Source organism: Dipodomys merriami, unplaced genomic scaffold (assembly GCF_024711535.1).
Source record: "Dipodomys merriami isolate MVZ:Mamm:240054 unplaced genomic scaffold, mDipMer1.0.p SCAF_2, whole genome shotgun sequence".
Taxonomy (NCBI): Eukaryota; Metazoa; Chordata; class Mammalia; order Rodentia; family Heteromyidae; genus Dipodomys; species Dipodomys merriami.
Window position 1 is genome coordinate 70,701,949 of NW_027203381.1, and position 27,328 is coordinate 70,729,276.

At 45.9% G+C, this 27,328-nt stretch overlaps 1 protein-coding gene across 2 annotated transcripts in view; it reads left to right on the top strand.

The window, feature by feature from the left end:
* The window catches only part of Itgb5 (integrin subunit beta 5), a 120,808-nt gene that overhangs the window by 52,337 nt on the left and 41,143 nt on the right, over positions 1 to 27,328 (top strand). For both annotated transcript variants that reach the window (XM_070030016.1, XM_070030015.1), the window contains exons 6-9: positions 14,414 to 14,575; positions 16,035 to 16,130; positions 17,656 to 17,745; positions 24,569 to 24,703. In XM_070030016.1, coding sequence (XP_069886117.1) covers positions 14,414 to 14,575; positions 16,035 to 16,130; positions 17,656 to 17,745; positions 24,569 to 24,703 — 483 coding nt within the window. The remainder of the gene's footprint in view (positions 1 to 14,413; positions 14,576 to 16,034; positions 16,131 to 17,655; positions 17,746 to 24,568; positions 24,704 to 27,328) is intronic.

Genomic DNA, 27,328 nt, shown 5'->3' on the forward strand with positions numbered 1-27,328 from the left:
TGCCCTCATTGCTGTGAGAAAGCAGTTCGGCAGCATCTATAGCTAAAGGAGACATTCTCACCCAGGCAGGTATTTTTGGTAGTGCCCTATTCCCAACAAGTTTGGTGATGAATGCCATTACCCCTCATGTCTTACCTTTACCCAGAAGCCCATGGTTGGGCCTTGTTTATACTTTGTCTTGGTCAGAATAATGGCTTTTCCCATTCCTAGTTTTATCGTTCCCATAGGACTTTTAGAAGTTGACTTTCAGTTGTTGTTCTGAGATTGCACAGGTGAGGTATGATACATAGTACTGACTGGAACTGAGGCTGCTTTTCTAGTGTTTCAAAGCAAGGAAGTACCTTGGGCCTCCAGAGGACTAGGGGGTGGGGGGTGGAGGGAGGAGCCAAGGGACTTTGGGTTCCAAGCTGCCAGTCACCACCTAGCTGTTGTCATGAGTTTGAGGTTAGGAACATAAAATCTCTACGGGCTGCTTTGTCCCATCAGATCTGTGCAGCCCAGCACATTGCTTGGTTTGCCCAGCCTCTAACACACCAGCATTTAGCCCTCATAGTCTTTAGACATTCTTTCCATTTTAACATTTTAGTTTTGATTCTCCAACTTCGCATTGAGCATTAAGTTTCTGCATCATTTCTGCCCTCTCAGAAATAGATGAACAAATCTTAAAGCAAATGAAGTTGCTTTGCTTGAATGAAAACATTCTTTTTTTTTTTTTTTTTTTTTTTTTAATGTGGATGGAGTTCTGTATTCCTTTGCTGGTAAGAAGATCCTAGTCTAAAATAGAGACCACATCTCCTGAGGCCGATGGGACCACTGTGCAGGAAAACAAGTTATGTGGGCCTCATGAAATTAAAGTAATTGCTCTGCTCACTTGACTCAGTCTGGTTCATTCGAAAGCCCATTCTCTTTCTGGTCCCAGGGACCAGGTACATTGGGAAGTAGCAGTGGTACAGTATAGAGCAAGGGCACTGGGTTTAGAGTCCTTTTGTCCTGCCGTGAGCTCCAATTCTGCTGCTGCCTACCAGCTCTGTGAATGCTGGTGGGCTTTCCCACCTACACATACTCATTGGGAAAATGAGCAGAGGGTGGAGCTGGAGGTGAGGGTGATCCCTGGGTGCCCTTCACCCATGCTGATTAACATTGCTTTCTACAAAGGACTTAAATTATAGCAACTTGACCCTTTCCATGCATGTGTGCATAAGCCACTACTTGGGCTTCAACTTGGGGCTTAGGCACTGTCCCTTAGCTTTTGAATTCAAGGCTGGTACTCTACCGCTTGAACCACATAGCTCTTTTTCTGGCTTTTTGATGGTTTTAATTGGAGATAAGTCTTAACAGACTTTTCAGCTTGGCTTCCAACCCTGATCCTCAGATCTCAGCTACCGCTGCTCAGTGATCATCCTTTTCTGCCCTCCTAACAGTAAGGCCCAGCTGGCTGTGAAAGGTTTCCTTTCTGTACCCTGACACTCGCACTTTTCACAGTGTTGATTTGGTATCTTTGGACTTGTTGTCTGGTTCCTACTAGACTTTAGGTGTGCGTAATTTTTTTCAAGTATGCATGAGGGGCTGTAGGAAATTGCCCTCTTTTCCCCCACAGCACACACATCTAGGGCCTTGGTGTGCTTGGAGAGACCCCTCCACATGCTATCTGTTCTGGCCAGCTCTTGTTGCTTCTATGGGCGATCTCATCCTTGGTCCACTTGCCCTTCCTCTGCTGCAGAGTCTCTGCAAAATACCATTGAAGTGTTGGATTTCCTGAGGAGGTGCGTGCAGGTCAGGTGTGCAGAGTTTCACCTGTGTTCTCCACTGTCTAATGATGGTTTTCCTTGGCTCTCTGTGTTACAGATGGTAGTGGTGTAACAGGTGCTTTTGAATTATTCCACCAGCTTTGTCTCTAAGGTGACATCTCTAATCTGTGACCCAGCGGTTCTCTATGCTGCAGGCTTCACTGCCTTGCCAACAGCTAGCTGCCTGTCCTCAGGTAGGGTCAGGAACTGGCTGGATTCCTCCTCCGTGTTGTCAGCTAGGTATGGTGAGAGTATGTATCCTTTAACCAACTGCTCCCAGCCTTGCTTCTGCCCTGGGAGACATCTGCACAGGCAGACAGCTTCACTCACTGCTATGGCAGTGAAGAGTTAGGCTTGGGGAAAGGCCATCTCTCAGTCTCCACCCAGTGACCTCTGCGTTCACGCTTGAATGACCTCTGGTCAGCTGCCCTGACTCCTGCCAGGTCCTTTGCACATGCTGTTTCCTCTGCTTGGAGTACTCCTCTCTTATATTCCTACTTTCCTGCCTCTTCCTTCTCCTCCTCCTCCTCCTCCTCCTCCTGTTCCTCCTCCTGCTCCTCCTCCTCTTCCTGTTCTTCTTCCCAATAGAATTAATTAATTTATTTATTTATTTTAGAGCAGTCTCTAGCCTTTCCTGGTCTGATCCTCCTGTACCATCAGCCTCCCTCACCAGTATGGGATATTGGTTCCAATCAATGAGCAGTGTTGATCAACCAGAGTCTGTCATTTACTTTAGGGTTCATCGACCTTGGTGGCTGGTATCCATCCTGTAGATTTTAGCAAATGTATAACCTCGTGTCACACTGTGTACAGGGTGGTTCCCCTACTCTGAAAGCCCACGGTGATTAGATTTTTATCCCTCCCTTCTTCCTCCAGTTCTGCGATTACCTCCCCCCTCCCCCACAATCTAACCTCTGCCTCCATGTGCAGATCTCCACTTAATTGTGTCAAGAAACCTCCCTGACTGAGCATCTAGACTAGGTCCAGGTCCCCAGGGACAGGTCCTTGGTCATGTCTACCCTAGGTATGATGTTATTTTTATTTGTGTTCTTCTCCATGGAGATAGTAAAATCCCCAAAAGGCAAGGACTATGTCTCTTTTCTGAGTCCCCAGCACGAAGCTTCCTACCTGGCACACAACTGGTCTGCATTAAGCATCTGGTGAACAAACAAATGCCTTTGTGCTTCTGAAGTTCAGGAGCTCCCAGGGCCTCATACTATACACTGTACACTCTCCCATCATGCCTCACTGCCTCCGTGTCTAAGGCGTTTCAAGAATATCCTTTGACTTCAAACCCGACATGCTGTTTCTAGGTTTCATCTCAGTGGCAAGAATGGTGAAGCAAAGTAAAGAAAATGAGAAAAAGTTCCTGTCCTTGGGGTTGTAGGAGGTAGATAAAGCAACCTGTTTGTAAACATTACGTTGACTCATATAAAATTATTGACATTTGACTATTAATAGCATATGATATTTACCTATTGGTGTTTTTCTTCTATAAAATGGACCCCTTCCTCCCTCCTTCCCTTTCTCCCTTCCTTCCTTTTCCTTTCCTCCCTCCTTTCTTCCATTCTTCCTTTTCTCCCTTCCTTCTGCAGTGTTAGGACCCAAACCCAGAGCCTTGCCCATGCTAGGAAGGGACTCTGTCTCTGTGCTACATCCCTAGCCCCCCTAGATAGAAAATTCATATGGCTTTTTTTGTGTGCTGGGCTTGAACTCAGGGTTTAGATGCTGCCCCTTAGCTTTTTCTCAAGGATAGTGCTATACCATTTGAGCCACAGCTCCATTTCTGGCTTTTTGTGATTAATTGGAGCTAAGAGTTTCACAGACTTTCTTGCCTAGGCTGGTGCCAAACTGTGATCGTCAGGTCTCAGCCTCCTGATTAGCTAGAATTACAGGTGTGAGCCACTGGTGCTTGTCTTCACATTCTGAAATTATCTTCAGTTCAGATTGGACCCTGCTCACACAAGAATGGACAGAGGTCACACTAGAAATGTCTTGAGTTTAAGCTTGAGAATGCATTCATACCCTAAGTCACAGAATGAAATTTCTTTTCCCGAGCAAAGAAGTCCTACATTTTTGGCCTCATTAAGTTTAACCACAGAGCAGATTTTTTTTCAAAGTATGGGTAGAGACAGGAAAAAACAAACTATTAATGTGAACATGTTTATTGGCATAAAGTGATGAAAACAGGCTTGAATGTCATCATAATTCAGGAAGCCAATCTCAGAGTCTAACCTTGGTTTCCCTTGTATGCTGTGTTGGAATTAAGACTCATTGGTTCCCCAAGCTCAGATTTTTTTTTTTTGGGTCCAGTCAGGGGGCCTGAACTCTGAGCGCTGTCCCTCAGCTCTTCAGCTCAGATTTTTTTTTGGGGGGTCTGATCAGGGGGCCTGAACTCAGAGCCCTGTCCCTCAGCTCTTCAGCTCAAGGCTAGCGCTCTACCACTTGAGCCACAGCGCCACTTCTGGCTTTTTTTCTTTTTGCTTATGTGGTTCTGAGGAATCGAACCCAGGGCCTCAGGCATGCAAGGCAAGCACTCTACCACTGAGCTACTTCCCAGCCCCAGATTTTTTTTTTTTTTTTTTTTTTTTTTGTGAGTTGTAGAGCTTGAACTTAGGGCCTGGGCATTGTCCCTGAACTTTTGTTCTCAAGGCTAGCACGTTACCACTTTGGGCCACAGTTCCACTTCTGGTTTTCTGGTGGTTAGAGATAAGAGTCTCATAGATATTCCTGGTCTGGCTGGCTTGGAACCTCAATCTTCAGATCTCAGCCTCCTGAGTAGCTAGGATTGCAGGTGTGAGCCACTGATGCCCAGCCCAACCTCAGATCTTAATGTGGGATCTGCCATTAGCTGCTTAGGTCAGCCCTTTACCTTCCCCCAATACCTGTTCTCTCTCAAAGGGCTTAACATAATGTTTTATTGTTACATTTGAAAGTTATTGAGAACTTATTGTGCACAAGATTCTCCTCACCCCAGGAAGGTAGAGTGAGAGGTACACAGTTGAGTAACCACAGCTCCTGCCCTCCTCCACTCTCCACATGAAAGAGTGATGTGTGACGTGAACAAAGTCTAGGGTGAAGGCAGTGTGCAGCCTCTGGGAGGACTGGGTCCATAGGAGCCAGTGGTTGAAGTGGTAGCTAATAGTGCTCCTTGCTTACCCTGGTCTCATTGCTTCCCTGCAGGGCTTAAATGTTAATGATGTGGTCATTAACATTCCCTATGAGTTGAATGTGTTACAGGGCTGGCTGAGCTCTGTGCCAAGAAACACAGGCTTAATTCATTTAGTTCCCTTAAAGTGATTGTACTGTCCCCTTATGACAAGGAATAAGCTTAGAAAGTTTCTATGTAACTTTTCCATGGTCTTATAGCTAGAAATGACAGAGCCAGAGATGTAAGCTGGACCCATGTCCATAAGTTAAGTGAACTTATCATTGACATTGGAGGGTCTGCTCTGTGTGTGTGTGTGTGTGTGTGTGTGTGTGTGTGTGTGTGTGTGTGTGTGTGTGTGTGTGTGTGTGTGTGTGTGTGTGTGTGTTTGTGCGCGTGCACACGCACAGTGGTATTGGGGCTAGAAATTAGGGCCTGGGTGTTGTCCTTCATCTTTTCCCCTCAAGATGGATATTCTACCACATGTGCCATAGCTCCACTTCTGGCTTTTTGGTGGCTAATTGGAGACAAGAGCCTCACAGACTTTCTTGCCCAGGATGGCTTTGAACCATGATCCTCACATCTCGGCCTCTTAAATAGCTAGGATTACAAGTATGAGCTATGGGTACCGAAGCATCTGCTGTCTTTTGAAGTCACAGAAGAACAGAGAAGTGGGAGGGGTGATTTTCCAAATACATCAACTCCTAATCCCAAGGACCATCACAGTTACCCTCCTGACCCTGTTTGCCAACTGTAGCACAGGCTGAAATAATCCCAGAGCATGTACTATTTGATATGTACTATTTGTCTCTGGAGCCAGAACCTCTCTGCTTATTAGGCACAGTTGTACCATGACTGACAGTCCTTAGGATTTCCAGGGAACTATGGAAACCTTAGGTCAGTGTGCTACTGGAGCGTGGGTGGCCGTTGGCATCCCTGTCTGTAAGATGTGCTCCCTGGCTTCTGCCTTGTCTTCCTCAGTTCTGAGGGGGACCTTTAAACTTTTGACTCTGCTCCAGTAGCTTTCTGGAGGGAGGGTGTTGTAAGCACTATCTCTGCATCAGTGAGTCAGATCAGCAAGCTACCCACATTAGCTCACTATGTTTTCTAGACAGCCTCCTGGACATGGTGCCCAGACCCTCCCTGCACTCTCCATTGGGTGTGCTTAAGTGTGCGTCTTTCGCTTGCCACACTCTGCCTTTTATGTAAACACGGTACTACGAAGTGGATGTGGGGACCTGCAGGCCAGATGACTGCGAGGCCACTGGAAGATTCAGCTGCCAGACATAGGCCATGAGCTCAGGGCCCAGGCAGAGAGCCCTGCTGGCCACCGTCCCAGCCCGGCTTTCCTCTGTGTAGGTCACACCACATGGGGTGGGGGTGGGGGTCTGTCTCTGCAGAGGCAGGGCTGAGTGGATGGTGCTGGGTGTGGAAATCATGTCATCTCAGGAGATACACCATAAGAAAGATGTCAGCTGATTGAGGCTGTCAGCTCAGAAGATGGAATCAACCCTTCTGCTTGGCCCAGGAGATGCACAAGGATGGCCATAGAAAAGTAGCTTAGAGTCCAAGGAAAAGAAGACTGGCTAACAGGGCAACTCAGCATCAGAGTAGATGCCTGATGGGGCAGGCAGTGTGCAGGTCTGATACCACGAGTGCATGCCAGAGAAAGAAAACCTGCTCTCGAGGGAAGTTAGTTGAGAAGCCCTTGGGCTTCCTTCCAAACTCCAGGTGTTACCTATTTTCCCCAAGCCTGTTTTTCTACCCAGTAACCTCCCTGGTGCTTTGCCTACCTTATCCTTTTCCAACCTGTCTATCGTTCTTATCATGCCATCCTCTTAGCTGCCTTTGGATTTGGCCTCTGTGACCACGAACTCTTGCAAGCTTGCTTTGAGCTGGTGTCTAGGAAAATCTCTCCCTGGCACCTGCCAGCTTCCCACAGAGCCATCTTTGTATTCTAGTAGGGGAGCTGCTCAGGGGACCCAGGGACACAGTGGGGATGGGGCCTTTAAGGACCTTCCTCTTGTCAGAGCTAGTGATGTGACTCTTCCCATCTCCAGGAAACTAAACTTCCCCACAGCTGGAAACTGGTGTCCTCAAACTAGAGAAACCAAGGCTTCTAAATGCCCTGGCCATCTGTTCCTCTCTCCCAGGTTCTCTGGGGCCAGCTGTTGGAGATCAACAGATATAGCATGTCCATCTGCACTCTTAGGAAGAGTCGGTTTTTGTTTTTGTTTTTTTCTCAGACTTGGAAGGGTTTGGTCTCCCTTTCAGTTCCTAATTCTTTTTCAGCGGGTGCCAGAGAGTTGGTCAGATTTTAAGAAACCCAGGGGAAGAAATAGAGGCAACGGCCTGCTAGTTTTAAAAATGAAGGGGAGAGATGAGGGCTGAGTCTGGGAGTAGCAGGGTCAAGGGAAGGGCTAGAGTAACCGGGCCAATCACTTATTTTTAAGCACATGGGAAGGAACTGGGGAGACACTGGCTGGTGGAACATTCTCCACAGAGAGTGGGACTTTGCTTAGAGAGGGAGGAGCTGTCCCTCCTTTGGGACAGTGAGATCAGAGGAGAGGAAAGAAAACTGGCTAGCTTGTTTGGGAAGGAGGAAGACACTGGCTGTAAGGTGTCCTCACAGGGTAACAGAGATTCTAGAGACAGGTGAGGAGGGGTCTTGTCTCTCTGAGTGACAAATGAAACGAGGTCACCCCCTGAGACTGGGAGGATAAAAGGTGAAACAGACATGGAGGTGAACTGGATATAGATCTGCCCAGCAGACAGAGAAGTAAGTGAACTGCAGTCTTGTCTAGACACTGAATTTCTTGCTTAAGGCCAGTGAGTTTCTGTCTTGAGGGCTGGCCTTTGTCATATTTAACAAAATCAAATTTGTTTACCTGTTGTTTTTATTCAGAGACCTAAATAAATAGGTCTTTCTTTTTCATTTAAAACTTTTTAATAGAGAGGATATATGCAACATAAAATTTTTAAAGGAGATAAATGTTTCCCCTATCCTATAATCGAAATATAAGCTCCTGTGCTTCTGAATTATAGACATGAGAGGCTTTGTGGAAACACTGAAGATAACAAACATCAATTACTGAATGTTTACTACATTCCTGAGCACGCACTAGTTTCCTGGGCTCTGTGCTTCCTGTGTGTCATTTTGTTGACTTCCCTCAATAGCCCTATTTGATCAGAGTGGTTATTATCTCCTTTGTATAGATGAGGAAACTGAGATTGGCAAAGATGAAATAACTTGCCCAAGAATACAAAGGCAAAACAGATGTGAGGCTGACTTGCCAGTCATCTGAGCCCAAACACATGGTGGTTGGTGGATAGTGGTCAGATACTCCTGCCAAGTAAGAGAATGTTTATATATGCTGTTCCCAGCACATTCCTGACTGCAAGTTCATGCAACGTTCTGTATTTAACTGACATTCTGAGCAGAGCAAGCCTTCCTTAAAAAACAAAATAAAAACTTGATAAAGGTATAATTGATATGTAAATACGTATTACATATATCAAATGAGTAGGGATTACATTGTTTGTAGACAGTCTTTGTTTTATAGCCTGCTCTGGTCTTGAACTTGTGATCCTCTGGCCACAGCCTTCTGATAGCTGGGATCACAGGTATGTGATTGGCTCACTTTGGTAAATTTGCACATATGTGCACACTCAAGAAACCATCAACACAATCAAGAGAGTGAACATATTATCCTTAACCATCCCCCAAAGTGTGCTTGTTCCCCTTTGTGGTTCTCCTTCCCCCACTGCCCCAGGCAACCACAAATTTACTTTTTGTCACTGCACATTAGACTGTATTTGCTGAGGTTTTTCTCTCCACAATATATAATCTTTTTTGCCTGGCTTATTTCATTCTCATTCGATTATTGTGAGATTCCTCTGTGTAGTTAAGTGCTCAACCCTTTTTTTTTTTCCTGAGGAGTACTGCATAGATACTGTAGCATGTATTAGGATTGTATAGTGTAGAGCAGATAGTCATTCACCTGCTGTCCTGAGAGAACCACTATAAATGCCCGTGTTCTTGCCTTTGCACGAATGTATGCCTTCTTTTCTATTGAGTCTGTACTTAGAGGAACATCTGTGCTAGATGTTTCACTTTTAAATTAACTTTCCTGATGGTTTCTTTTTGCTAGCAGCACTAGGGCCTGAACTCAGGTCCATCTGCTTGCTCTACAATGGAGTCACACCATGCCATTCCCCTCCCTCTATCCAGTGGTTTTCTAAAGTCTGTGTATCAGCAATCTGTATTACACCTGTGTATTGAACATCTTACATTTCTACAAGCAGATTTCATCTGCATTTAGAGTGTTAAGACCTTTTAATTTTAGCTTAATAGTCTGTAAGAGCATCTTGCAGTGGTTTTTAATTAATTCAGAGCTTTTAACCTGTTTGTAGCATAGGGATTCCTGTTCCTTAAGCTAATGCATCGCCTCTACACCAAGTCGTAAAAGGAGAGAAAAAATATAAAAGGTTTTCCTGCTCATTGAAGATGATTATAGATTCCATTTATAGTTTCTTTTATATGCCAAGTAATTTTTAATACCTTGTGTCTAAAAACCTAGTCCCAGCTCTGCAAAGGGGGCTTAGTGCCATTTTGCAAAGAAAAAGATGGGCTGTGAGAAGGGAGGCACAGATTCAGGGTTCCACAGTTGGGGCAAAGTTTAAACTCCGAATCATCTATTCTATAGTTCACAGACTCTGGCCTCCAAGGTATGTTCTGTTTTGTAGGTGAGTTATTTTTACTTCCTTTAGGAAAAAAAAAATATCTAGGTATGGTAGCACATATCTATAATCCCAGTACTCAAAGGTAAGGTAGGACAATCCAAAGTTCGAGGCCAGCTGGAGCTATAAAACTCTGTCTTAAACACAATAATATTAGCCAGGCATAGATGGCTTATACTTGTAATCCTGGCTACTCAGGAAGCTGAGATCTGAGGATTGCAGTCTGAAGCTATCCCAGGCAGCATGGTCCATGAGACTTTTATCTCCAATTAACCATCAAAAAGCTAGAAGTTGGGGCTGGGAAGGTGGCTCAATGGTAGAGCGCTTGCCTTGCATGCATGAGGCCCTGAGTTCGATTCCTCAGCACCACATAAGCAAAAAGAAAAAAGCCATAAATGGCGCCGTGGCTCAAGTGGTAGAGCACTAGCCTTGAGCTGAAGAGCTGAGGGACAGTGCCCAGGCCCAGAGTTCAAGCCCCACAAACCCCCCCCTCCCCCCAAAAAAGCCAGAAGTAGATCTGTGAAGTAGAGTGTAAAGTGCTAGCCTTGAACAGAAAAGCCCAGGCTTTGAGTTCAAGCTCCAGGACCAGCACAAAAAAGAATAAAGAAAAAGAAAAAGTGGGAAAATACCTTTCCAACTACTGCTCCTAGATCGAGCACGGAATACAGAACTTAAGATTCTTCAAAATGGCTAACATTTCCAGCAGTCCGTAGGGAATTTATGTGTAATGTAAAAGCTCCATGAAGTCACCGCATGGGCTCTCCAAGCTGAAGGCCTGGGTGAATGAATAAGCATGTCTGGGCTCTTTCCAGCAGCTCAGCCTCTGGGCCAAGTTTGTTGCTCTGTTGACAACCATTGGCAGAACAAGAGCTCGCTTCAGAGAAAACAGGGATTACTATTCTGCTGTGGCACTCTTCACTTGTGGAGCTCTTTCCATTTCATATGTAGCCTTCCATTCCACAAACATTGGTTTTGCATCCAGCAGACATGAGTGGAGGACCTGCCATGTGCCAGCTCTCCGCTGAATTATCTCACTTATGATGTACACTCACGGCTTCCTCTCCCTATATGACTATGTGCTTGGTGAATGGGTAGTTTAGCTCTGGGGGTAACATTCTAGCCAGCCAGTCTGCCTTCTCTGACCCTTACTTGTTGGGTGGGCTGGTTACTTTATTTCTCTGAGCATCTGATCAACTATAAGATGGTAATCTACGCTTCTTGCCCTGGAGCCTGGAGGCCAAAAAGGAATGTCTAAACAGGAAGTGTCGGTGAAACCGGAGTCAGACCATCTTGATGGGGCTGGTAGGATTTTGAGCCTTTCAGGCACATGTAGTTGTCTGCTCATTGTCTGCAGTTGTCTGGGGTTCAAGGAGTGGAAGTTGCCTAGGCAGCAGCGGCAATCCTGCATGCTTCCTGCTCCCTTCATGGCCTCCTCCCTCCTATTTGAAATGTTCTGTCCAGGTAGCTTTTCTAGTGATTTTCCTGTGATTTTTTTCATGTGTTAAATCTATAGATGAACTTTAGAGAAGTGTTATCTCAATACTGTGGACCCTTCCACTCATGAAAATGTTCTCTCTGCACATTTATTTAGGTCACTGATTTTCTCTAAGTTTCTTAATACATTTGGTCAAATGAGAAATTGGTCTTTTACTATAGTGGCTACAGTGTTTAGCAGATGGCTGTATTATGGTTGAAATATGTAGCTAGTTTATGGTTTATATACCCATATACTCTCTCTCTCTCTCTCTCTCCCTCTCCCTCTCCCTCCCCCCCCCCCTCTCTCTCTCTCTCTGTGTGTTGGGTAGGGTTATGGGTAGAGTTAGGATTCAGTATAGGATTAGGATTAAATCAGGATTAGGATTAGTGTTAGGGTTAAGGGTAAGATTATGTTTAGTATTTGGGTTAGGTGTAGGAATAAGGCTAGAAATAGGGTTTTGGTTAGTAGTTAGGGTAGTGTTACTATTTGGGTTAATGGTATGGTTTGGTTAAGGGTATGATAGATTTAGGGGTTAGAATTAGGGTAGGAGAGGATAAGGTACAGTTTGGGTTAGGAATAGGGATAGGGTAGGGGTTAGTATTTTGTTTAGGGGTAGGGTTTTGTTAAGGGTAGGGATAGAATGAGGGATTGTGGTACTAGAGGATTTGGGTTAGCAGTCAGGTTAGGTGTAAGGTTAGGGTTTGGGCATGGTTTTGGTTAGGGTCTGGGTTAGGGTTAAGGTTATTATTTCAATTAGGGTTGAGCTCCACCATGAGTAATTTTATCATTTCTTATTTGTATGGACCTTCTTGGTTTTTCATTCTAGATTTCTAATGTGTGCATAACTTGTTGTGTGCCTTTTTCTTCAGTGATTTGTCAGTGTCCAGAACTTCCCCCTCTTCTGTGTCCTCTCTAGGAGGAAAACAGGAACCTAAAGCAAAGGGGAAACCTCTGACACAGACCCTTCCTTCCTCCAACTTCGTCCAAGCATCTTCCTCATGCTTCCACTGCAGCGTGTTTTGTGCAAGCCTAGCGTCCTCTATCACTTCCTCCCTGACCTCATTACCTCAACATTGTCTTTGACTGTCAGCTCTTTAACTCATGCTTGAACTCTGGGCCTGGGTGCTGTCCCTTCGCCTTTCAGCTCAAGGTGAGCACTCTACTGCTTGAGCCACAGTGCCACTTCTGTTTTTCTGGTGGTTTATTGGAGATAAGAATCTAACAGACTTTCCTACCTGGGCTGGCTTTGAACTGTGATCCTCAGATCTCAGCCTCCTGAGTAACTAGGATTACAGGCATGAGCCACCAGTACCCGGCTAAAAAAAATTTTTTTTTTAATAGATACTTAACCTTTCATGGAACCTGGCATACAGTTGGAGATAACTAGTTGTATATTGGGTGAATGTTGTTTTTCTAGGAAACTGACTCCCTAAAAGATGAAGATCCATGCTCACAGTAGGTTTCTGGGTTTTCAGGCCTCATTGACTTCTTGTCAAACCCCTTTTTCTCCCTTGTTGCTCTGATATTTTTTCCTCTGTCCATTCTGCAGCTGAGACAAATATCATAGTTGGTTAGGCTGCCATAGCCATCTCTGAGATGATGAGTACAAGAGAATGATGCCCTTATACCCTCTCCTGCCATCAAGAGAGTGAGAACTGTTCATCTATAAGGCCTGAGAACCCAGCTCCTCACTCAGTATCAAATATACACATCGAACACCGTTTAAATCCTTCCTGTAACCAGGCACTGGTGGCTTATGCCTGTAATCCTAGCTGCTCAGGGATCTGAGATCTGAGGATCCTGGTTCAAAGCCAGCTGGGCAGACAAATCCATGAGACTCTTCAGTTAACCAACAAAAAGCCAGAGCTAGGCTGTGGTGGCTAATGCTTGTAATCCTAGCTACTGAGGAAGCTGAGATCTGAGGATTGAGGTTCAAAGCCAGCCCGGGCAAGAAAGTCCACGAGACTCTTCAACAAACCACCAGAAAGCTGGAAGTGGCACTGTGGCTCAAGTAGTAGAGCATTCACCTTGAGCTGAAGAGTGCAGGGACAGCACCCAAGCCCAGAGTTCAAGCCAAATGACAAAAAAAAAAAAAAAAGCCAGAAATAGAGATGTGGCTCAAGTGGTAGAGCTCTAGCCTTGAATGAAAAAGTTAAAGGAGAATGAGAGGGCCTGAGTTCAAGCCCTAGTATCAGCATCAAATAAAATAAAACAAAATAAGAAAGTAAATAATTCCTTTTTTTAGTTCTTCCATTGCCAACATATGTATGGTATGATATACCCTAGTTTTTATTGCTCTGTATCTGTGTCTCCTATTCTTATATAGTAATTACTGAGAATGTTTTTGTGTAATTTTTTTTTTAATCAGTCGTGGGTCTTGAACTCAAGGCCTGGGTACTGTCCCTGAGCTTTTTTGCTCAAGGCTAGAGCTTTACTATTGTGAGCCACAATTCCACTTTTGGTTTTCTGGTGGTTAATTGAAGATAACAGTCTCACAGACTTTCTTAACCCAGGCTAGTTTCAAACCATAATCCTCAGATCTCAGTCTCCTAAGTAGCTAGGATTACAGATTTGAGCCACCAGTGCCTGGCTTGTCTAATGCTTGGTCTACAGTGATTGGATATGAAAAATACAGATTGTATTTAGCTGGGCCTCAGCCTATAGATTGGATTAGTGCTGTAGTGTGAAGCAAGAAGGAGAACAAGGTTGATCTGATGGACTGGACACTAAAGGGGTTTTGTTGTCAATCAGAAAGTCTCTACCAAATCATTGCAAGATGGTTCCAGCTTCAATCTCTTGAGCACTGTGTCCGGAGTGAGTTATGTCTGATGAAGGCCTGGGGTACTCACTTAACCATTCTCTTCCTTGAGCTCAGTCACATCAGGAGATGTGGCAGTTGGAGTGGGCTCAAGGTTGTTGTGGGGGAAGGAATAACAGGCCCTGAGTTGTAGCTGAAAGGGACAGGGATGGCAGAGGAAGCAGGGAAGGAAGGGATCCAGGCACAGGAACTTGTGTGAGGACAGGCTCAGAGATTCGTGTCTGCACATCCAGGCTTCCCCAGTCTGGGCTGGGGACTGTTGGGACTTTGTGGAAACTTTCTCCAGTGTTCAGTGGATTGGCCCCAGGAACACAAGGCAGAGAGGAAGTGTCTTCTATAAACGTGGAGCACTGGAGACAGCTGTGGTCTTGTCTGATGCCCCCTGGTGTAGACCTGGGCAGGAATGCTGCTGACACCCCCCCCCCCCATCTTTTGTCCTTCAGGAGAAGATTGGCTGGCGGAAAGATGCATTGCACCTTCTGGTGTTCACAACAGATGATGTGCCCCACATCGCACTGGATGGAAAACTAGGAGGGCTGGTGCAGCCCCACGATGGCCAGTGCCACTTGAATGAGGCCAATGAATATACTGCATCCAACCAGATGGTGAGGTCCTGGCTGGGCTGTTGTGGCCCCTACATCTGGTCCATTCCACTGACACCTCTCTTGGCCCTCAGCACTCACTGACTTTTGATTTCATTCTTGGGAATGAGCGTTCTTCATTATTCTGTCTTCTCCAACTGGGTTTCCAGAACTCCTTGTTGACTTAGAACATTTCCCTCTCCCTCTCCCTCTCCCTCTCCCTCTCCCTCTCCCTCTCCCTCTCCCTCTCCCTCTCCCTCTCCCTCTCCCTCTCCCTCTCCCTCTCCCTCTCCCTCTCCCTCTCCCTCTCCCTCTCCCCTTTTCCCTTTCTCCCTCTTTCCCTCTCTCCCTCTCCCCCTCTCTCCCTCTGTCTATCTGTCTGTCACTCTCTCTCTCTCTTTCTCTCTCCCTCTCCCCCTCTCTCCCTCTGTCTGTCTGTCTGTCTGTCTGTCTGTCTGTCTGTCTGTCTGTCTGTCTGTCTGTCTCTCTCTCTCTCTCTCTCTTGTTACAGGCTAAGATTTCCTGACTCCCAGTAGTGGCTCCCTGAAGCAGTGACTCCTTTATATCAGGTGTGGATGGCAGGAGTGGGAGGCCCCAGGAACTTTTCAGTCCTAGTAGTCCATGACTGTGACCATTGAATTAAAAAAGAAAGACCAGTCCATGACCTCCTACATACTTATCATCTAGCCTCACCAACTACCAAAGTCCTGCCACACTGACTCAACAAACTTCATCAGGAATATAGATCCTCTTCTGTCCCAAATTCATTCAGTATCTAGTCAAAGAGAAGTTCTCAATTTTCTTTACTGGAAAACCACATTGTCTCTAGCTTTCAATTCATCAAGCCAAGGGGGGAGTCTGGAGGAAGGTCTCATGCTATTGGGCCTCAGCTGACTGTGACCCCCTGAACCAGTCAGTAGCCCTTAAAATCCTTAGGGACCCCATAAAGCTGCCTCCCACCTCCTCTCTCCTTCCTTGCTCACAGTTCATGCCCCAATTTTCAGTCCAGAGAGCAACAAACTCCTCTTAACATTCTGAGCCATGAACAGGAATAAGGGATAGAAACTGACGGCTGAAAACCCTTGGTATAGGAAAAGAATAGGATAAAAGCCATAGGAAAGAGGAAGGGTAACAGGTGCTGGATGACAGTAGTAGGATGTGGTCGCCATTCTCCCTGAGCCCTCATTTCCCCATCCTTGCTGAATGGACAGACACATAGACCAGAGACCCCAGTATTCATTCCTCACTCTGGGGTGTCTGGCAAGCACTTGAGGGACATTTCTGTGAGGGTCTTTCCACACAGTCCCTTAGTTCAGGAACTGCTAATGGAGTTTGGTTATTATTGAAGGGATCTACCAAGCCACCTAAGAGAAATCTTACCTTCTTCTTGGCAAGTACTGAGCAGGTGGGCATGTGTTAGAGCAGGTGCTAGTATCTCAATGTATTGGAAGTGTTATATCCTTGATTTTTGCCTTGGCCCTAGGACTACCCATCCCTTGCCCTTCTTGGAGAGAAGTTGGCAGAGAATAACATCAATCTCATCTTTGCTGTGACAAAAAACCACTATATGCTCTACAAGGTATGCCTGGAGGAACAGAGGGAGGCTGGTAGCAGATTGTGGGGACTCTGTTGACTGGCCGCTAAGATAAATGGGAGGCTAGCTGGGTGGTGGGAGGTGAGGATTATTCACATCCCTGCTCTGGGTGGGAGAGTGAGATTGTACTGTCTGGTTATAGTAGAAAAGAACACTAAGAAAACTTAAATGTTCACATAGCTAACACATGGTATCTAATCTGGTTGTGAGAAAACCCTTGAAAGGCCTATGAATTCCCATTTCAGATGGTGAAATGAAAACACAGGGATACACTCTAACAGGGAAGGAAAATTTTTAATGAAATACAAAGAAAGGAAACTGAGGCATCTGGGCATTTACACAGGGAATCCAAGATTCCAGGTTAATGTCTTGTTACAGAGGATGGGAAACCAGGGGTGGCTGGGGACAAGAAACCCCAATTAAAGAGCCAATGCCCTAAAGAATAGAAAGGTCTGTATGAGTCTGTTCCGTGTAACTTTTCATCCCATGGACCAGCATCTTTGGTTCCCCTGTGAACGTGTTGTCTGGCAATCACAGATGAGTTGAACACTAAGGGCTCACAGAGCTAAGTGTGAAGCTTTACATCGCAAGTGTAGGGACTCTGTCCACCAAAGACAGAGTCTTTGTCTGACGTTTTCTGAGGTTCCTACCCGAGGTCATCATTGGTGAACTCACGTCCTCCTGAGTTCTTGATCCATTTGACCTGAGGAAAATGGAGACAATTGGCTCTCTTCTCTTTGTTTGGTGGAACATGTTAGGCTAAAGCTCATCACACATTTTGCAAACTACATTTTTAGAGAAACCAATTACACATATCATGACGGGTTTCCAGAAATTTCATGAGGGCAGTCCTTCTTGGCTTTAGCCATCCATCTTCAAACCCATATGCCTCTGGCTTGGGAGGGGCCCAGGCAGGCCAGGCAGGCTGAGGACAGTGTCTGCTTCTGGCCCTGTCTATAGCCTGGCTTAGAAGCTGCATTAATGGAGGGAGACAGGCTGTACTTCAAGGCTGCTTGCTTGTCCCAGGACTGCTTGGCAGTATCCAGAGGTCCTATCTCAAGAGGGGAATACATGAGACCTCTGAGAAGGTAGTCCCTGCTCCTGGAGGACAGTCTGAGTTGTCCTGTAGCTGGATCTGGGATTACCTAGAATGATGTCTAGAAAATCACCCAGGGCAGTGAGTGCACCTTAGAGGATGGACTGTGAGAAGATGCCCATTGCACACCCGAGGAGATGTGTTCCTTAGGGCTTTCCACTTGGGGATAAGTCTTGCCAACTGTACTCTCCCATTCACAGGGGCTGGGTGTTCCGGGGCCCGCTGCGACAGCTCTTCCTCATACCAGTTCTTCTCGCCTCTCCTGGAGGCATCTTCTCCCATGGGGTGCCACCCCAGAGGGTGGTACAATATAGTGCTGGCCCTTACGCTTCTCATTCATAGACCACAGAGTTCGTTTTGGTAGACTAGAAGGCAACATGGACCAGTTTCTTACCTTTTTTTTTTTTCTTCAAGAATTTTACCGCTCTGATACCTGGAACCACAGTGGAGATTTTACATGGAGACTCCAAAAATATCATTCAACTGATTATCAATGCATACAGTGTAAGTCATTGGCTTTGTCACCTACTGCTTTCTCTTTCCTGCCCTCTTCCAGTGATGCTCTGGGTGCGATTGTAAGGTTGGGTAGGCAGAGAACTGGGTTTGTGGATTAGGCTGTTTTATCACCTTCACTTTGGGGAAACCCTAAAGCCTGAGGTGTGGTGAGCCCTGTACTCCATCTCTCTGAGCCTTTGTGTCTTAAGGGCAAAGAGATGGACTTTAGGGAGGCAAGTCTGTCCTTCTCTCTCGGTTCCGTATTTACCCCTATCTTCTGTTGTTGGTCAGCCCCTCCTCTCACGAATGCTGATACTCCTCATTTCTTTCTGGAACTTTCTGCTGAGAGAAACAAGCACCTTCCTTCTCCTTTCCTACTCTTTCTCCCCCGCTTCCCCCAACCCGAAGATCCTCTGATCTTTAAATTCTCACCAGATCCAATGGCCACCTCAGAGCCCTGTGCTCAGTGAGACAGAATTTCCAAATTAGCTTTTACTTCAGTGGTTTTCTGACTCTTCGGTAAGGAATTTGGTTTACGTCTCAGCCATTATGCTTGGTTATAAGGGGGCAATCTGAGAAGGGGGTTTGGGTTTGAGAAGTGTGTGTTTGAGGGGGTCAGGCCGCCATGGTTGCCTTGTCCTGAGGGCTGCTTCCTCCATACTTACTGTAAGCCTCTTGGGGTTCAAGCTCTGGGCACTGAACTTAAAGGAATCACCCTGACCCCCGCCTAGTACTGTGTACCCCTCCTTCTGAGGAGCTCATAGCCTAGCATCCCCATAGAGTCAGAGGTTTTGAGGCAGGTTGCTGCCGCACCTGCTCTCACTGGCAGGGATGGCCATGCCATGTCTCCTGCTGAGTCAGGTCTTTGGGGGAAGACATGGCTGAGGAGCGGTCTCATCTGGGCTATGCTGGGTGGTGTGAGGAGGTCCTCGGCTTCCACAGGAGCCGTTTTCCAGCATGTCTATCCTCAGCCGGTTCCTGCTTCAGACCCTGCCAGTCCTCTGTGGGAGACCCCAGGACCTCTGCTCCATTATGATAAAGAGGGTATAATGGCGCTCAGCTCCATAGAGCTGGCTTGATGGATTTGCCAGAAATAGGGTAACTCTGCTCATTGGCATTCTGTGTGACCCAGTGGTCCTGTTTATCTGTGCTCATGTGTGGGACCAGTCTAAACCAAAGCCCAATGGGATCTCATAAATGCTTGGAAGCGGTCTTTCTCCGAGATTCATGGCCTTAGCCTTGACCAGGAAATCCAAGGACTTTGGGGGTCAGGGAACAGGAGAAGAGTAAGTTGGGATCTAGGATGAGTGGAGAAAGTGATCTTTCACCAGGTGGGAGCTGTATTATGTTAAGAATCTGGGGTGAATCTCCTGAGAAATTGTGAGGCTCTAATACTAGTACTTGACTCTATAAGTCAAACTGGTTTCTGTAGAGAACATGTTAGGAAAGTAAGTGTATGATTTATGAATGAGCATTGGGAACTATACCTTGAAAATATTTGCAGGATTATTAGGTCATTATCAACACTAAGTATTCAGATTTAGCAGGAAGAGGTTTATTTTTAAAAAAGCCTTATTCAGGCTTGATGAATGTACAACAAAACATAAAGATTTAAATTGTAGCTGGGCAGCAGTGGTTCAGACCTGTACTCCTAGCTGAGATCGGGAAGCTGAGATCTGAGGATCATGGTTCAAAGCCACCCCAGACAGGAAAATCCATGAGCTCGTATCTCCAATTAACCACCAAAAGCCAGAAATGAGGCTGTGGCTCAAATGGTAAGAGTGCTAGCCTTGAGCAAAAAGGCTCAGCAACAGTGCCCTGTCCCTGAGTTCAAGTCCTTGGACTAGCACCATAAAAGGAAAAGAGGAGGAGGAGGAAGGAAGAAGAGGAAGAAGAAGAGGAGAAGAGAAGGGGAGGGGGGAGGGAAAAGAGAGGGGATAAGGAGGTGATAGATGATGATTTCTTACACTTTTCCTGGCTTCAGGCCTACATGGGCCTCTGCTGAGCACGGTGAGCTTTGCCAGCAGAAGTGGCTCTGGTTAACCTTCTACCTGCTACCTGGCCTGCATCCCTCACAGCTCTGCATTCTGATTACCTTCCAGTTGGAGTGGTTTCTTGGTAGATTTCCTATGAGTCATGCAACAAACACATGACTAAGTGTGGGTGTTGATGTCTTACCTCCCCTGGAGTGCTGGCAGTGGAACCAGGAGAATATTCTGGAAAGATTTGTGGTTGGTTGGAGAATGTGTAACAGTTGAAATGGCTGTGGTATTTGGCGCAGCTGAGGAGGGAGCACATGGAAAGAGACTGTGTGACTTCAAATCTTGTATAATTTGTCTGTTCTCTATATATCCTTCATCATGTGGAATTGTTGACTTCCTGGACTTAGGCTTTTTTTTTTTTTTTTTTTTGCTGTGTCAGATTCTCCAGTTTGAGAACTTCCCAAATTCTCCCAAGGGTGTCTGGCTGGGTGGAGCTTTACTCAGCGTAGGTACTGCTGAGAGATTTTTCTTTCAGGGCTCAGACTCAGGGGTCTGGGTCCATGCACACAGATGCTAGCATCTCCTTGCATTGACAAGGGGAGGGAGGACCCAGCAGAAATCACAGGGGCCTCTTTTCAAAGTGGGAGGGAGCAGGATGAGCTGGAAACCACTGGCTTTGCATATGGAAGGTGATGTCAGATCCTGTGGTGTGTGCTCCCCCTGCAGAGCACATGTTTCTCTTTTGGGTGTTGCCATAAAGTCTGCTCCACCCGCTCCACAGCTGGCCCAACTTAGAGCAATTGCAGATGTGACCTAACCTGACCAGGGATGTAATAGAATAGCCTTTAAAAACGTCTAGCATTGTTGACATCGAGTCCTTTTCTTAGGATGGGGTGGGGGGTAAAAAAAATAACAACATTTTCTGGGACAAATCAGGTAGGAATTTATTGGAATTTCAGAGTCATGCATAAATGTCTTCATGCATAAGAACTGATGTGCCTTCCTCTGCTCTATCTTACATTTCATTCATTCAACAAGTATATCCTAAAGATCTAATGTGCTGTTATGCCATGGCCATAGAGCAGTGAGTGAACTAGCCTGGCCCTCTAGGAGCTTGTGGTCTTTTGGTCTTTTGGTCTTTTTGACTGAACATTATAGCCAGCGTGCAACTTGGTGAAGTGCAGTTTCTAAAGTCACAGCCCATTCTGAGGAAAGAAGTGCGTGCACACTTACAGTGGTTATAGTGAGGCCTGAGGGGAGGGAGAGGCCTGCTGCTTGTCCTGCCTGCTTGGGCAGCTGAGCTTTGATTTCTGCCCTCATAAATGAGAAGTTTGAGCCAGGCGCTGGTGGTTCACACCTATAATCCTAGCTACTCAGGAGGCTGAAATCAGAGGGTTGTAGTTCAGGGCCAGCTTGGGCAGAAAAAATCCATGAGACTCGTATTTTCAGTAAACTACTCAGAAAAAGCTGGAAATGGCACTGTCATTCAAGTGGTGAAGCTCTAGCCATGAAGAACCTCAGAGACAATGTCTGGGTCCTGAGTTCAAACCCCAGGGACCAGCCCAATAAGTAAATTAATGAGACGTTTAAAGTGAATGAGCCTCATTTGTAATAGGTAGAGAGTTTATGATTCCAGAAACTCTGTGGGGAACAGAAATAACAGCACTAACTTCAGGTCACAACAGGCTGGAGGCGGAATGTCAGACACCCTGAGTAGAGCATAGGATTCACTTTTTCTCCTATTATCATTAGCAATAGGTGGGATTGAATCCCCACCCCTACCCCAGTGCTCTTTCTCACCCAGCCGTATCCTCCGTGAATGCTTGTCAGGTGGTGGCTTTGCCTGGTCCTCATGGGGAAGTATCATTCTCTCCCTCTTTTGTGCCTGGACAGTAGAACCTCATATTTCAAGTGACTATTCTTGATCTTTCACATAACTCCAATCTACCTAACCCTTTTATGGCATATTGTCCTCTCCATCTTCTAATTTAAATAAATAAAATTTACCTCTTCTTTTAAAAATTGGCCTTCTACTATATCTCAGTCCATTAGCCTAATTTGTTAAAACTTATGTCCTATGTATCATTCCATCCACAAGAGCTTGTGCTAAGTCCTAGAGAGATATATGATAGCATCCACAATGCAGCCGGAAGACAGAGCTGAAAATAACTAATCACATTCAGTAGGAGAGTGCTGTATGTGTGTGTCGAGTGACATTTCTGTGACCTTTGACCAGTTAAGGCTGGCATTTTCAAGAGGAAGCGGATATGAGGGATAGTATTTTTAGAGTTGATGAAGCACTTAGACAACTTGTTGCCGAGAGAGACCTTTTTTTTTTTTTTTTTTTTTTTTTTTGCAGAGAGTATTTTCAACAAGCTGTTAATTTGTTAGGGGAAAAAAAAAACACTGTGCATCCATCATTTACATTTAACACCAAATGCTCAGCAAAAATAAAGAAAGAAAGAAAGAAAAAAGAGAGAGAAAAGAAAGCCTATGAAAGCAAGAGGCAATCAGCCTACTTTTCTGTTTTCTATAGCTATGCTGTGCTGGGAATCTGAGCTTAAGTCCATGTGTCTCTCAGTATTTGTGTCTCCAGTTGAACTGGAAGTCTAGCATAAACAGAGTTTAAATAATGTTGCAGTAAATATGACCCCCTAGGAAATAAGCCAATTACTTCATTTGGCCCCAGTCTTCAAAGCATCAGCTTCCTTAGAAAATTTCAAGGGCATTTTGGAAAATTATTGTGAATTATTGAAAATGATTGTGAGACAGAGTCTTGCTGTATAGTCCAAGCTGACCTCAAGCTTATGATCCTCCGGATGTATTTCTGTTATAATCTTATGGGACTACCATTGTACATGTGGTCCATTGGGACTCAAGTGTCTCTATAACTGTAAATAGAATAGTACAATGTATAAGCCTTTGTGTCTGTCTTCCTTTGGGCAATGTGATGCTCATCACTGGCATTGCATAAAGTTGTATTGTGTTCATTGTTGTTGTAAGATGCTCAAATGTGCCAACACACTGTAATTTAATTTAAATCTATTCCACTACTGATAGGCTTTTGGTTAGTTTCCAGTCTCTAGCTATTACAAACTATGATGGCCATAGCATCCTCATCCATGTCTTTTGGTGTCATATACATTCCTGCTGCACATATCCTCAAGTGAGTGCCAGGTATAAAGTTAGCCTAAGCCTCAGAAGATACCATCTAATGGTTTGCTACAGGACTGGACCCACTTATACCCCAATTAGTAATTAAGAGTCCCTGGTCAAAGAGGGAACAGTTTACACTTTATCAAAAGGAAAGAAATGTACATATCACCCGATTTGGAAGAAATAGCTATAGTGTCAAAGTTTGTGAGACCCTAAGTTTTATAGACCACGATAATGACAATGCACCTCGTGAAGGTTAAAAGTGTGTTTGTGACTTTAACTGTCACCATCCCGCAATACTGTAAAATTTGTGAAATTTATGTAATCACTTAATCTCAATTAAAAAATATTTTTAAAAAAGTCCCTGGTCTATTCAGAAGGTTGAGATCTGAGGATCATGGTTCAGTGGCAGGACAGGAAAGTCAGTGAGATTTTTATCTCCAATTAACCAAAGGAAAACCAGAAGTGGTATTGTGGCTCGAAGTGATAGAGCACTAACCTTGAGCACAAAAGCTCAGGGAGAACACCCAGATCCTGAGTTCAAGCCCTAAAACCACCACCACCAACAAAAGAGTCCCTGGTGCTCTGTATCCTTTCCAATACATGGCATTCTCTCCTCCCCCTCTCTTTCTCTCTCTTTCCCTCTCTCTCCCTCTCCTTCTCTCTCACCTTCTCTCTCCCTTGCTTCTTTCTCTCTCTCTCTCTCTTTCCTCTTTTCCCCCTCTCCCCCTCTCCCTCTCCTTGTTCCAGTGGACCATTTTGACTTTGTTTTTGTTTCGTTCAGTGTTTTGAGAACATAGTCCACATGTAGTTTTCACATAACGTAGTTTCAAACTTGTGAATGTGTACCTCACCTGATAGGGGTCAGGCTTACATGTAAAGAGTAATGGGTTTTTTCCTGGAAAGAGGAGCTACTGGACTGGGCTTGCAGGATGTTAAGAAGCCAGAGGGGAGAGAGAAGAGCCACCGAGCAAAGGAATGTTGTCCTGTTTTTTGTTTTTGTTTTTTCCTTATATTTGGGGTATGCAAGGATGTGGGGGGGGGAGTGTGGCCATGGCTGTGAGTGTTGATAGAAATGAGAAGCAGAGATAGTAGGAGAAAAACAAAGGAGGCAGTAACAATGTTTGACAAGAAATGTACTCATTAGCTTACTCACATAACTGTAACCCCTCTGTACAACATCTTTACAATAAAAAAAATGAGAAGCAGAAGGCAGAGCAAAACCCCTTGAAGAAGCAGAATGTGTAATTTTAGCAGATACACCCTTTCAGCCTGTCTGAGCCTATAGAGATCTTTAGCCCGGTCTGCCGAAATGGTCTGTGGGAGGAGAGAGGAGAGAAAGATGGAGAAGAAGCAGGGGACCATACCCCTGGCTCTTCCTTGGCTTATGCCTTCTGAGTTAGGAGCCACATGAACATCAGAAGACAATATGGGGTGCACCTCAGCTGTAGTCTTTTTTGGGGGGGAGGTTCGGTCTTGGGGCCTGAACTCTGGGACTGGGCGCTGTCCCTCAGCTCTTCAGCTCAAGGCTAGCACTCTACCACTTGAGCCACAGCACCACTTCTGGCTTTTTTCTTTTTGCTTATGTGGTGCTGAGGAATGGAACCCAGGGCCTCATGCATGCAAGGCAAGCACTCTACCACTGAGCTACCTTCCCAGCCCCTCAACTGTAGTATTTTTTCCCCTCTGTTCAGAGTATCCGGTCTAAAGTGGAGCTGTCTGTCTGGGACCAGCCAGAAGACCTTAATCTCTTCTTCACTGCTACCTGCCAAGATGGTGTATCCTACCCAGGCCAGAGGAAGTGTGAGGGTCTGAAGATTGGAGACACAGTAAGTACTTGCACCCAATTTATATAAGTTTTTATTAGCATTGGTCATCACACAGGGTCACACCTGTGATCCTAGCTACTGAGGAGGCTGATATCTGAGAACAGTGATTTGAGGACTGAGTAGACAAGTCAGAGAAACTCCTATCTTCAAAAGGCCAGACTGGAGAAGATGTGACTGAAGTGGTAGAGTGCTGGCAGTAAGCAACCAATATGAACTAGAGCACAAATTGAATTCCAACTGTGAAACCATAAAAAAATAAAAAGAACTAGGTACTGGTAACTTCATACCTGTAACACTAGCTACTCAGGGGACTGAGATCTGAGGATCTACGGTCAAAGCCAGCCTGGGCAGAGAAATCTTACCTCCAGTTAACCAGCAAAAAGCCAGAAGTAGAGTTGTGGCTTAAGTGGTAGAACCACCTTAAGCATATAAAAACAAGTGATAGCCAGGTGCCAGTGGCTCATGCTTATAATCTAGCTACCCAGGAGGCTGAGATCTGAGTATTCTGGTTCAATGCCAGCCTGGGCAGGAAAGTCCATGAGACTCTTATCTCCAATAAACCACCAGAAAACTGGAAATGGCGCTGTGGCTCAAGTGGTAGAGCACTCACCTTGAGCTGAAGAGTTTAGGGACAGCGCTCAGGCCCAAGTTCAAGCCCCACAACTGACAAAAAACCAAAAACAAGAATTCAGATCATTGAGTTCAAGCCCTAGTATCAGCGCACGTGCGCGCGCACACACACACACACACGCACACACTCTCTCTCTCTCTCTCTCTCTCTCTCTCTCTCTCTGTCTCTCTCTGTCTCTCTGTCTCTCTCTCTGTCTCTGTCACTCTTTCTCTCTCTCTCTCTCTCCTTCTCCCTCCACGGTTTGGCCTTTACAGAGGGCTTCTCTGCCCTTGTCGCACCCAGTTTACATAGTCGCTGGCTTTCATGAGGACAGAGGCTGCTCATGGGCAGCCTGAAGTTTGGAGCTGTGAAACTGGGTCTTTCCACTCCACACCAGGTCACTCACTAACCCTAGCTTTCCTGTCTCAGGGAGATAGCACTAGTCGCTAGGACCATGCAGTGTACCCAGTAGGAGTGCACTGCTCTTTTTTGCATTTCTTATCATAGCTCTGCGAGGTAGCCAGCCGTCTCCATTTTAATATGTGAAAAACTCAGGTCCAGCAGGGCTCCTGAGCTACCAGGCAGAGGTTCTGCTGCCAGGGAGCCACAGGTCCAAGGATACAACCACCTAGGCCACCACCCAAGCCTTCCCCTTAGAGAAATAAGAGCCTTGCTGCTTTATAAGGGCATCCTTGTGTACAGCTTTTGTTTTGCTGGGATACCTGAGAAAATTAGGAAGACGTTGTCCACAAATAAGGAAGAAGTTTCCCAGCAGTGACCAGTCTGCTGTGTTGGGGTGGTTTTCAGAGCCTTTGAAACACTAGCAGAGAAGCAGGCCGTTTTTCCTGCCGCAGCTGCCTTTGCCAGCTCCTCCTTTGGGGTCTCATAGCCCAGTGGAAATAGCAGCAAGTCCCACAAAAGCCTCCATGCTGGCTCTTTGCGTCTTCTCACTGTCCCAGTATTGTCTCATTGTCCAGGGACCATGGTCACGAGGGCCCTGGTGCTGCAGCAAGAGCTCTGGGCTTTGTTTCCTGTGGATGAGAACAGGCTGGCACAGGGCCATGGCCGGTCTGCTCATCTGAGCTGAATGCCCTGGTGTATATAAGGGTTAGGCTATGCCCACCATGAGGCCAAGCTCTCTGCAAGGCCTTGGAAGCATTCAAGGGGGAGTGTGAAGAACTGGCTACACATAGTTTGTGGGGCTCAGTGTAAAATGAAGATGGGGGGTTGTGTTAAAAAATTATGAAGACTTTCAAGAACCTGAGAGGAAGCTCAGGCCCTGTTGAACAGGCTTCCCTGGTATATACTTAGAAACCTGGTCCTGGAGCTGGGCACCATACACTCATACCTGAAATCCTAGCTACTCAGGAGACTGAGATGTGAGGATTGAGGTTCAAATCCAGCCTACCCAGGAAAGTCTGTGAGATTCTTATCTCCAATTAATCACAGAAAAATCCAGAAATGATGCTGTGGTTCCGGTGGTAGAGTACTAGCCTTGAGCAAAAGAAGCTCAAGGACACTGACTAGCCCTGAGTTCAAGTCCCAGGACCAGCACACAAAAAAGAGGGCCTGTCCTGGACCCCCTTTATGCTGAAAGAAGGGCACGTGCACTCCCTGCAGCTGTTGGAGGAAGAAGGTTGTAGAAAGTAAACTCCAAAGAGTTTACCAGCTGTGCTGCTGGTATGTATGCACATCTGTCCCCACACCTGCCTTTCAGAACTTACCAGTGACTGTGTTGAAATCCACTCTTGTCTGGAAAATGCTCATGTGGCCAGATATCATGATTGTCTACAGTGTGAGGATGAGGCGGCCAAGCCAGTGAGCAAAGTACACATGCAAATGAATCTACCTCGCACAGGATGACTGGGTGTCAAGCTGCAGGAGCCCCAAGGAAGAGCCTGGCATCCTGGAGGAATGCTGCTTTGAGCTGAGGCATAGAAGAAAGGGTGAGGAAGGGAGAGTGCCCATTGATGGGCAGAGCTGTAGGGCGCGTCTGCTAGGTGTGAAGCATGTTG